At 34.7% G+C, this 12500-nt stretch overlaps 1 protein-coding gene across 1 annotated transcript in view; it reads left to right on the forward strand.

Moving 5' to 3' along the window:
- The window catches only part of LOC124947167 (plexin-A4), a 223320-nt gene that overhangs the window by 208373 nt on the left and 2447 nt on the right, over window positions 1-12500 (forward strand). Inside the window, exons 3-7 of the mRNA XM_047488952.1 lie at window positions 8672-9403; window positions 9487-9612; window positions 9748-10209; window positions 10396-12074; window positions 12224-12437. Coding sequence (XP_047344908.1) covers window positions 8672-9403; window positions 9487-9612; window positions 9748-10209; window positions 10396-12074; window positions 12224-12437 — 3213 coding nt within the window. The remainder of the gene's footprint in view (window positions 1-8671; window positions 9404-9486; window positions 9613-9747; window positions 10210-10395; window positions 12075-12223; window positions 12438-12500) is intronic.

Here is a 12500-nt window from a genome sequence, read left to right on the forward strand (position 1 = left end):
TTTTTTTTTCTCGTGTTCTCGAATTTTGTTCGATAGTTTATCTCCGTTCGTTTCCACGTGATCGTAAAACGGTTGTCTGATTGCTCTCTCTCTCTCTCTCTCTCTCTCTCTTTCGCGCGCGCGCACATGACTGTTTTTTCTTTTTTCTTTGAACTTTTTCAGAAAAAAAAAAAAAAAAGAAAAATGGCCAGGGAGTATAGAGGGTAGAAATATCGTGTATTAGTATATAAAGGGGGAAAAAAGAATATTTAGAAATCACTCCATATTGTGGTATTGTTTCCCCATTCTTTTACACATATCTGATATATATATATACATATATATATATATACATATATGTATATATATATATATATATATATATATATATATATGTCGAGTGCTAAACCGCAATCGCAAAACGAACGTAGCTCGATGTAACAAGGTGCACGAAAAAAAAAAAAGGAGGAAAAGAAAAAAAAAGAAAAAAATAAATAACGCATTGTTTCGCTTCAGTATCGAACGCGATGGTTCGAATTTCTTTTTCCATTTCTTTTTCTTTCTCTTTATTTGGTTTTGTTTTTCCATTCTAATTTCAATTCGGTCTCTAACACTGATAAATATCCATGTTCATGATTAAAAAAAAAGAAAAAAAAGAAAAACTATCATATTGATTTATAGTCGTAACAACGTAATGCAGTATTAATAAAAGTATGTAAATCCTTCGTAGAACATTTGATATTTAGATATTATTCAGAAAAAATTTAGATAGAAATGTTAGAGAGAACTATTTATAGATTGCTTTCTTTCTTTTTTTTTGTTTTTTCTTTTTTTCTTTTTTTTTTTTTTTTTTTTTTTTTTTTTTTGTTTTTCTTTCTTTGAATACGATAGAATACGATTTGAGATAGTAAAATTTATTTCATGTAAAATCACATACAAACGAATTATTTGCTGTTGGGAATAAATATTATTTTTAATTTTTTCTCGACTCCTGTCTATGTTGTAGAAATAAAGAAGAAAAGAAAAAAAAAAGAAAAAAAAAGAAGAGAAAGAAAGATTATCCACCGGAACAATAATTTTTTAATAACTCCAAAAAAGTGTCAAAAGTATTTGAGAAACGTGTGACTTCGATAACTTTCATGATCAATTCTCGAACGCTTGATTTAATTATTAACGAAAAGAGGAAGAAGAAGAAGAAGAAGAAGAAGAAAGAAAGTGAAAAAAGAAAAAAAGAGAAGCAAAGAGAAAAGAAAGAGAAAAGATCTAATCTTTATTTTTAATCAAATTCTTTTTTTCTTTTTCCCCCTTCTTCTCCTCCTCCTCCTCCTTCTCCTCCTCCTCCTCCTCCATTTTTTCTTCTTCTTCTTCTTCTTTTTATCAACGTATCTATACTATATACATAGTAGTATACTTCCTTTAAAATTTTCATTTAAAACTTTTCACTTCTTATCTTTCCCTTTCAAGGAAATTTTCTTTTAGTTTTATCGTTGCAGCTGTGGCATCGAATAATATCACGCAAAAGTCACGTACTTTTTCATTTTCCACGAAAGGTAGGAAGGAAGATAGGAAGGAAGAAAGGAAGGAACAAAGCGAAGACGTAGAGGGGAAAAAAAAAAAAAAAAAAAAAACTAAGGATGATCGTCTCTACTACGTTCCTAGATCGAAAAGCCATTGCAAACTACATATCTATATATAGTATATATATATATATATATATATATATATATATATATATATACGTATATATACGTATGTACATATGTATATACATTACATACAAGGAACATACATATTCTCTTCTCGTATCTCCTCGATCGTAGGTATCCTCGTTCAGAAGAGCATTGGCCTGTCACAAATGGGCGAGACATTTTGACAGAACGCGAAAACGTGCGTGCCATTGCATTGGCCATCGAAATCCGTATCTTAAGCTACTTTCACACACGTGTCTTCCTTCTTTTTTCTTTTCTTTCTTTTTTTTTTTTTTTTTTTATTTTTTTCTATTTTTTTAATTTTTTTTTTTTTCTGTTCCGAATTTATTTCGATGGAATAGATAGGAACAATGATGGAAAACGATCAAATTTCACGGTTCGTTCTATTTTTCTTTTCTTTTTCTTCTCTTTCTCTCCTTCTCTCTTCTTTTTTTCCATTTTTTATTATTTTCACATATTTATTTATAATAATAATAATAATAATAATAATAATAATAATATATCTCGCTATTCATAATGAAAATTCATCTTAGAATAATATTAAATCACGATCGAATTATTTGCCCCCTTTGAAAATGAATATTATCGTCGTTCTGATAACAGCAAAGTCAGTCGTTATCTCTAAATAATCGTAACGATAAACGTCAATCATACGATATATATATATATATATATACATATATATATACATATCTGTATATTAACATAGGATAGAATCGTTACTACGTACCTCGATACACTGTAATTCTATCGATCATCATTTACACTGTAAATATTCAAATATCAGAATTTACCTAATTAACAGGTCAATCGGTGTTTATCTAGATAATATGGGTCTCTCTCTTTGCCCCCCCCCCTCTCTCTCTCTCTCTCTCTGTCACCCTGTAACAGTTGTGTTTGCGAATTATACATTTTACCCTAGTAGTTTGTTTATCTTCTCTATCCCTCCCCCCTCCACCCCCTCCCTCTCTCTCTCTCTCTCTCTCTCTCTCTCTCTACCATTCATAGCAAACAATGGTTTTGTCGGAAAAACGTTTACATATTATATACATATATATATATATATATATATATATGTATATATATATATATATATATCGTATAATCATCAATAAAATCAATGTAACAATTAACACAATCGGATGATACAAATTAATAATAATATATAATGGAGAGATATTACTCGTATAGAAAAAAAAAAATAAAATATTGATACTTTTTGGTGTGATAATTGTTCGGAAAAGAAAAAAAAAAAAAAAAGAAGAAAGAAAGGAAAGAAGAAAAACGAAAGGAATGTGACGAAAAGAAATGAATAAGGAGAAAGAATGAGAGTAAAAAAGAAGGAAGGAAAAAGAAAAAAAAAATGGAAAATCGTCGAAGACGCTTAAACCCATGGATTTTCGTAGTAACGAAAGCCATTAATGCGCACGAACATGCTAACGTGTTACGATGGCCGGGTACGACGTTACTTTACTAACATGCACCGGCTCTCGAAATCGATTCAGGAATGTCGACCGCCAATTCCTTTTTTATTTCAAGCTAAACGACCGATTGCCGTTTGCCGACATGTAACCACGACATACATACATCATGTATACGAATCGAAAAAGGAGAACCATCTGAGAACATGAAAAAAAAAAGAGAGAGAGGAAGAGAGAGAGAGAGAGATAAGTATAATAAAGATAGCCAGGTAATTAAAATATACATATATCTTTCTCTCTCTCTCTCTCTCTCTCATTCTCTCTCTTTCTTTCTTTCCCTCTATCGGAATAGTTCTAGAATAATTACTATAATTATTATTTATCTATACGTCACGTACATGATGTTTTCTCGATGACAAAGGCAAGAAACACGAAAGGAAAAAAATGAAAGAGAAAAAAAAAGATAAATAAATAAAAATATGTTAGCCGGATAGATTCAACCGATAACATAAGCATCATCGTCGTAATCATTATTATTATCATCATCATCATCATCATCATCATCATGATCACCATCATGATCATCATCGTCGTCGTCGTCGTCGTCGTCGTCGTCGTTGTCGTCGTGATCGTCATCGTCATTATTATTATTATTTTTATCATCATCAGGAGCTTCATCAGCATGATCACCATCCTGATCGTTGTCATCGTAATTCTTTCGTACGAAGCTTCTAGTGGTTTTTCTCCTTCTTCAACTCCTCCCTACTATTTCTTCGTTCCTCTCGATCCAGCAAAAGCAACAGCAGCAACACCAATACCAATACCAACACCAACACCAACATCAACACCAGTACCAGCAACAGCAACAGCACCAGCAGCACCAGCAAGCAACAGCAACGTCTCCTATCCTTCCTCCTCCTCATCCTCCTCTTTCTCCTCTTCTTCTTCCTCTTCCTCCTTCTCCTCCTCCTTCTTCTTGTAAGTATTTCTGACCCCAGATATAACCTCCGCCTCGACGGAGCCTCTGCATGGCCATTAAGAAGCTTTGTGTGTAACATGCAGGTTCACCAAGAAAGGTACTCCTAACCCTTTCCTCAAACCTCCTCCACCTCCTCATCTTCATCCTTCTCATCTTCATCCTCATCCTCTTCTTCTCATACTCTCCCTCTCTCTCTCTCTCTCTCTCTCTCTCTCTCTCTCTCTCTCTTTTTGCTCTTTCTCTATCTTACCTTCGACGAGGACACGAAGTTTACAAGCACGTTCACCGAACGCACACAACACGGGGTAGAGAAGGATGGAGGATGAGTGGGAAGGAAGGTGGGGGATAAGGAGACGAAACTACCGAAGTTTTCTTTACTCGACGAATAGCACGATTAACCGGCAGGATGGCGCCGCGATACTAATCATCCTCGTTATTCTGTACCACCGAGAATGCAACGAGAGAAGCTACCGAACAAGAAGAACAAGAAGAAGGGGAAAAAGAAATAGAAGAACAAAAAGGAGAAGGAAGATGGGAAGGAGGAGGAGGGAAAGGAGGAAACTTGACTCTTGTACTACTACTCTTTGATTTTTATTTTTCTTTCTAATTTTTTTCCTTTTCTCTTGTCTTTCTTTTTTTTTTTTTTTTTTTTTAATGGATATCATCGAGTATAATAAATTCTTTGGTTTTTTTCCTTTCTTTCATTTTTTTTTTTTTTATATCATTAATTAGCGCAGAATAAATAAACAATTTTTAATTTATTGCACAAGTAGTTAGTAGCTCGATCGCAATCGTTCGTTCTCTTTTTCTTTCTTTCTTTCTTTCTTTCTTTCTTTCTTTTCTAAATCTATCGGTCGATGATATCACGAACTCGATACTACATCGTTTTTCGATTATTAATTAGCATCGAATAATTAAACAATTTTTATTATACCAAGTAGCAATAGGATGATCGCAATCGTTCGTTCATTCGTTCTTTTTTTCTTTTTTTTTTTTTTTCCTAATTCTATTAATCGATGATATCACGAGCTCGATACTACATCATTTTTCGATTATTAATTAATGTCGAATGATTAAACAATTTTTGTTTTAATAATTATCTAGATTGCAATCCTTCGCTCTTTTCTTTTTTTTACTAAATCCAATGATCTAATGATCGATGATCGATCACGAATTCAATTATTCTCTTTTGATTATTAATTACCGTGAAATAATAAAAAAAAAAAAAATATATATATATATATATATATTTTTTTTCCTCTACGACTGCGTAGATCCCAATTGTTCGTTCTGTATGTTTCATTTTGTATGTTTCACTTTGATCAAAATTTACGCTCAAATGCATTGTAGTTAGAATTGATTAATAAGAAGTAATGTGTACGTTGTATTGGAATTTTTGTATATTTTATATTTTATATCCAATTAAAAAACACGCATATGGACACATGTACGTATATAAAAAAAAATAGCACGCTATTAGCTTGACCATCGTGCATTATTAAAGTTTCGCAATAAAAAAATATTTTGTTTATTTGAATAAAAATTATTGAATAAATTCCTACACGTTGACGTAAGCCAATAAAATATCTAAATACAATAATAGTTATTATTAATTAAATAAACACGTCGTTTTTCTCTTCTTTTTTTTTCTTTCTTTCTTTCTTTCCGAAAAATCAAACAACCAAATTCAATATTTTTTAAACCTGTATAAAAACTTCTGTATAAAAAAGAAAATTCTTTTTAAATTATACGAGCCAATCAAAGTTTTCATGATATGCCTGACGATAAAATATCCTGATAATTATTATTAATCGTCTTGATAACGTCCTGATAATTATTATTAATCGTTTTAACAAACACGCCAAGTTTTCTGATGTTCGACAACCAATTCGATACATTTTTGTTTTGTTTTTTTTTTTTTTTTTTTTTTAACCCATGAGATCTCCTAGATATAATATAAAATGAGGGGGAAAAGAAAAGAAATGAAAAGAAAAAAGAAAAAAAAAAAAAAAAAAGACGAAAACAAAATTAAGTGAGCCAAGACAAGTTTGTCGTCTGATGTAATAAAACTCCATAGGTTCTTCAAATGTAGTTTCGTTCTGTATCAGGAAACAAACCAACAAACCAAGAAGTAAAATAAAATGAAAGAAAATAAAATAAAAAGAAAAGATTGTACCCGTGTCGTATCTCTATCTCTCTCTCTCTCTCTCTCTTTCTTTCTCTTTCCCCTCTTTCTCTCTCTCTCTCTCTCTCTCTCTCTCTCTCTCTGTCTCTTTCTCTCTTTCTCTCTCCGATGGCCGTACTCTTTTCTTTTTCTTTTCATTTTTTTTTTTTTACCTCCAAGAATTTTCCATCACCGTTCGTTTCGTTTCCTTTTCATTCTTTGTTTCCGTCAGTTTAGAAAACTATAACTTTAGAATCGATCAGACCGGTGGCATTACTTTTTCCTTAAAGTTAGAGAAAGTATTTTGATCTAATCATTCTTTTGCCAAACTACAATTAACGTTCGTACGAATGAAAAAATGTACGTAGAAAATAAAAATAGATATAAATGAATGAATGAATGAATGAATGAATTAATTAATTAATTTATTTATTTATTCGAAGCTTATTATTTTATATATATATATATATGAGCTTCGGATAAATTTTTTAAATGATCCCCGTATATTACTAATTCATTGATTACTGCGTTCAATATGAACGATATTGTTCTTTCCTTTTTTTTTTTTTTATTTTTGTTTATGTCAAACATAAATGCATATAGACAAAATATGGAAATACTGTTAGATAATTCTTATAGGCTTGATCATTTTGTTAATATTCTTAGAGAAGGAGGGGGAAGGGGGGAAGAAATGATGAGAAAAGAAACAAAGAAGAAAAACAAGCAAAAAAAAACAACCACAATAATAACAACAACAACAACAACAACAACAACAACAAATGATGATGTTGTCGTCGTGAGATGTTGCGTTGTTTGATCAGTGATCCTCGTAGATTACTATTATTATCATTCAGGTAAGAAGTGGTCTGACCTTTTTATTAAAATCACGAGTAATTCTAGCTGGTAGAAGAAAAATAAAGAAAGAGCGACAGAGAGAGAGAGAGAGAGAGAAGGAGAGGGAGGAAGATAGACAGATAAAAAGAGATAGAGAAAAGCCGCGGAATTTTCTCTTCTGTCGTCATCTTCGAAACAGGAAAGAGGGAGAGAAAAAGAGAAAAAGAAAGAGAGAGAGAGAGAGAGAGAGAGAGAGAGAGAGACTCGTTCATTCTCCGAGATTTAATTTGCAACCCCTCTCCTTTAACCCTGCCATCTCGCAACCGAACTGATCCTCCTCACCGCATACTCCCCCCCTGTCCCTCTGTCCCACCCACCCGACTCCCCCCCTTTAACCGCGACCACGAATGAGACTCTCGCGGTAAAGTCCAAGGAAATGAAGCAGTGCTACGATGCAAGCCTCCTGCTGCTATTGCTGTTGCTGCTGTGTTACTGTTGTTGCTGCTGCACCTGGATTTGCAACGAAATAACGCGGAGAAAGACGAGAAGTAAAAGTCGTTAACGACGATGTTTCTTCGACGTAACGTGGATTTTAAAAGAATATGCTAGAAAGAGAGAGAGAGAGAAAGGAAGAAGATATATATATATATATAGTAGAGAAAAGGATAGAGATATTGGATAGAGATCTTCCCTTCTCGTCGCTAATACTACGAACAATTTCAGACAATGAAAATAAATTACTGTGTTCTCATTGGAGTAGTTTCATTCCACGTCGCTATTACGTTGGCCACGTGAAAAGGAAATTTCTGCATTTTTTTCTTTTCTTTTCTTTATTTTTTATTTTTTCGTTTTTTTTTTTTTTTTTTTTTTTATTCTTTTTCTTTTCTTTTCTATTCCCTCGAGATTCTCCTACGAAATCCCAGCTGATCAGTTGCATGTGTGTGTGTTTGTTTTTGTATGTGTACATATACGCACGCACATTTAGAAAAGTAAGAAGAAAATAATAATAGGAAGTTTCTTAAGATATGTTCTATATTGAAAGTATATATATATATTTCTGTATGGAAAGTAAATTATAAAATGACCATAAGAGTGTTGCTGTTCATTTTCTTTTTTTTTTTTCTTTTTCCATGAAAGGACTAATAAAATTAATATTTGAAATGAAACATTGATTCTCTAATACAACTATCTTGATATTTTGTGAAATGAAGGATAAAAAAAAGGAGATTTAAGAAATATGGGAAAAAATGGATTTGCATGAAGAAAATCTATATTGAAAGCATATTTCTATATGTGAAGTAATAAATTATAAAATGACACGAAAGTGATAGATCGTGTGATAAACAGTCGATTAATATGTTCTTGTCAATCTTAATTATTGAACACTTAAATTGTCAATAGAATTGATGGAATCATTCTAATCAATCTAATATCGTCGATCGTGCACGCGAGTTATCTTCGAAATGAAATAAAAAAAAAAAAAAAAAAAAAAAAAAAACGAAAGAAAAAAAGAAAACAAAAGAAAAAAGAGAGACCCTTGATTTAAACTAATGCAACTACTGCGTGTTTTGTTCCATTTAAACAGGTAGTGGTGGAGAGTTCGAGTTTAGCCCTTGAGTATGGCGACCTGGCGATCGACCCTGATTCACCCGTGAACCCGGACTTGCTCTTCGACTCGCAACTAATGCACCTGTACGTACTCACGAGGCAGACAGTCTCGAAGGTCAAAGTGCAAGAGTGTTCGGTTTACAAGACTTGCTGGGATTGCTTGGGTGCTAAGGATCCTTACTGCGGTTGGTGTTCCTTGGAAAATAAGTGCAATTTACGAAGCGACTGTCAAGACGCCGCTAAAGATCCACTTTATTGGATACCTTACAAAAGTGGTAGATGTACTACAATAACATCGGTAACACCTGATCAACTTCAACGTACCACAGCAAGAACTTTGGAATTGGTTATCGATAATCTTCCAACATTGTCCGGACAATTTCTTTGTGCATTCTCGGCATTGGACAAGACATTGATAACGAATGCATCGAGAAAACCATATGGAGTTAATTGCACAACACCAAGGACCGATCTTTTACCATCAATACCACCTGGCAAACATCACTTTACCGCTAAACTCTCGGTCCGTATGACCAACGGGCCAGATCTCGTTGCAACCGATTTCACTTTTTTCGATTGCAACACATACAGCTCTTGCACTCAATGCGTATCCTCGGATTTCCCTTGCGATTGGTGCGTCGACGGTCACAGATGTACACACGATACGGCTGAGAATTGTCGTAACGATATACTCGTCACTGGTGTCAACGTAAGTGTACAATGTCTGTTACTTGAAAGATTTCCTTTCTCTATGAGGGTTATAATGATTATGATGATGATTTGTTTTTGCAGAGAATGGGTCCAAGTTATAGAAGTGGACCAGGATTTTGTCCGACTATCAATTCTACGGATTCGCAAGAGATCCTTGTGTCTTCTGGTATTAAAAAAGCAATACGAGTGAAAGTGCATATCATAGGGGTAGGTTCTCAGAGTTCACTTTGAATTTTTTTTCTTTTTTTTTTTTTTTCTTTTCTTCCCACTTTTTAAACGACCGAAATAATAATTCGATGATTATAATGAATATGTCTAAATGTGAAATAATATATTTTGCAGCAATTCATCATACAAACACGATTCGTATGTCAGTTCAATATCGAGGGTCGAGTGACCAGTGTAAACGCGAGACTTTTGGCCGATACAATCTACTGCGACGAGACAGAATTTTCTTACACATCTCGTGCACCAAATATCACTGTACCATTCGCAGTAATCTGGGGTGGCTCGAAACCTTTAGATAATCCTGACAATATCCACTTGGTGATATACAGATGTCGTGATATGGCGGACAACTGTGGTATGTGTTTAGCTCTGGCACAGAAATATGGCTGCGGATGGTGTCAGAGTTCGGATAAATGCGAGGTCAAGGATCAGTGCGATCGTGGTTCAGGTCCGTGGCTGGATAGAAATCAAACTTGTCCAAATCCAGAGATACATATGTTTGAACCACAAATGGGACCATGGGAGGGTAACACCAACATCACGATACGTGGTATAAATCTTGGCAAAACGTTCAAGGTATTACGAGCTATGTATTCAAAAATGTGTTTCGTAAAAATATAGGTAGTTCTTTTTTTTTTTTTTTTTTGTTTTTTTTTTTTTAAATCCATCAAAAATTTTAACACGTTTCACACATCTTTGAAAAGTTTTATTTTTTTTTACGTCGTCAGATAGTTTTATCCGTTCGTTATTAAAATTTTCTAGGACATCTACGGTGGCGTGACAGTCGCAGGAATAGTATGCCAACCATATTTCGAATTATACATCCGTACGAAACAGATAGTCTGTCGCGTCGATGGTCCAGGCGACTTAAAAGACAGACGCGGTCCTGTAATCGTCAAGATCGAAAATTTCCATGGTCAATCGGGTACCGACTACGAGTTCGTAGATCCAAAAATAATTTCTATATCACCTAAGTATGGGCCATTGAGCGGCGGAACGGTAATCAAAATAACTGGACAATATATGAATGCCGGTAGCAAGATTCGTGCTTACATCGACAAGCTTCCTTGTTCGATAATAAGCGCAGAACCTAACGAAGCCCTTTGCATGACCAGCGCCAGCGACAGGAAGAGAAGCGGCACGTTGAACATGACCTTTGACGGTGGTCATCGTCTTTACGATGGTTTCTTCGAGTACGTAGATGATCCAACGATCAAAAGCGTGGAGAGCGGTGTGGCAAGTCAGGTAAAGATAGCAAAGGGTATACCAGCCGGTGGTATAAAGATCTCAGTAACAGGAAAAAATCTAGGGTACATTCAGAGCCCGCAAATGTACGTCTATTACGACGAGAAGATGTTCGTGTCGGAATGCAAGGTGATCAGTCAGGAAAGTATGATATGCAAGTCACCTACGATCGAAGTCCCTGAAAACGTAATGTTAGATGCTGAGAAACCTCACCCGTTGGAATACGGTTTTCGAATGGATAATGTAACCGGCGTACAGAATCTCACACAGCACGGTTTCAATTCATTCCTACTCTATCCAAATCCGATTTACGATGTCTTCGACGAGGAGGTGAAGTATTACAAGAGTGATTACCTGACGATCAACGGTCAACATCTGGATCGAGCTTGTCAAGAGTCTGACGTGGTCGTACAAATTGGTAATTCCTTCTGCAACGTAACATCCTTGTCAAGGCAACAATTAACCTGTCGACCACCATTGACCCAACCACCGGCATTAGACTCTGAAGGACTTCCTAACAAACAAGAATTGCCAGAGGTGATAGTGATCGTAGGCGGTACACTTCGTTATACAATTGGAAAGCTCAGTTATGCTTTGCCAACTGGCTTGAATGGTCCATTATCAAAGCCAGCGCTTATCGGTGTAATAGCGGCTATTGTTATATTAGTATTCGTCTTTATCGCATTCCTAATAGCTTATAGGCGAAAATCAACGGAAAGTAACAGAGTATTGAAGAATATGCAAGAACAAATGGACATATTAGAGTTACGTGTAGCTGCTGAATGTAAAGAAGCTTTCGCCGAATTACAAACGGAGATGACCGATCTTACTGGTGATTTAACAAGCGGCGGTATACCGTTCCTCGATTATCGCACATATGCGATGATGATACTATTCCCAAGTGATGACAATAGTCCGGTACTTCAATGGGACAGACCAGAATTGACACGTAAAGAGAAAGGTTTACGTTTGTTCGGTCAATTGATAATGAACAAAACCTTTCTCTTACTTTTCGTTAGAACATTAGAAAGTAATCGTTATTTCTCGATGAGAGACAGAGTAAATGTAGCAAGTCTCATAATGGTTACCCTTCAAAGTAAGATGGAATATTGTACGGATATTCTAAAAACACTTTTAGCGGATCTAATTGAAAAGTGTACGGAAGGAAAGAGCCATCCTAAATTGTTTTTGAGAAGGTAATAACAATGATTTAAATTAATTTAAACAAATATTTATCGTCGTTAATTATAGTCGTTCGTATTATAAATTCTTAATGAATCGATCTTTTTTTCTTGTTTATTTTTTCCTTTTTTACTTTCTTACTTTCTTTCTTCGAACATTCCAGAACGGAAAGCGTCGCGGAGAAAATGTTGTCAGCATGGTTCACCTTCCTACTGTACAAATTTATGCGTGAATGCGCTGGCGAGCCATTGTACGTACTCTTCAGAGCAGTAAAACAGCAGGTCGACAAAGGTCCGGTCGATGCGATCACGTCCGAAGCACGTTACTCCTTGTCCGAAGAGAAATTGATCAGACAGTCTATTGACTTTAAACCAATGGTAAGAAAAACAGAGAAAAAATAACACACAGACACATACACATACATAGAGAGACACATACAC

Source organism: Vespa velutina, chromosome 2, assembly GCF_912470025.1.
Source record: "Vespa velutina chromosome 2, iVesVel2.1, whole genome shotgun sequence".
NCBI classification, from domain to species: domain Eukaryota; kingdom Metazoa; phylum Arthropoda; class Insecta; order Hymenoptera; family Vespidae; genus Vespa; species Vespa velutina.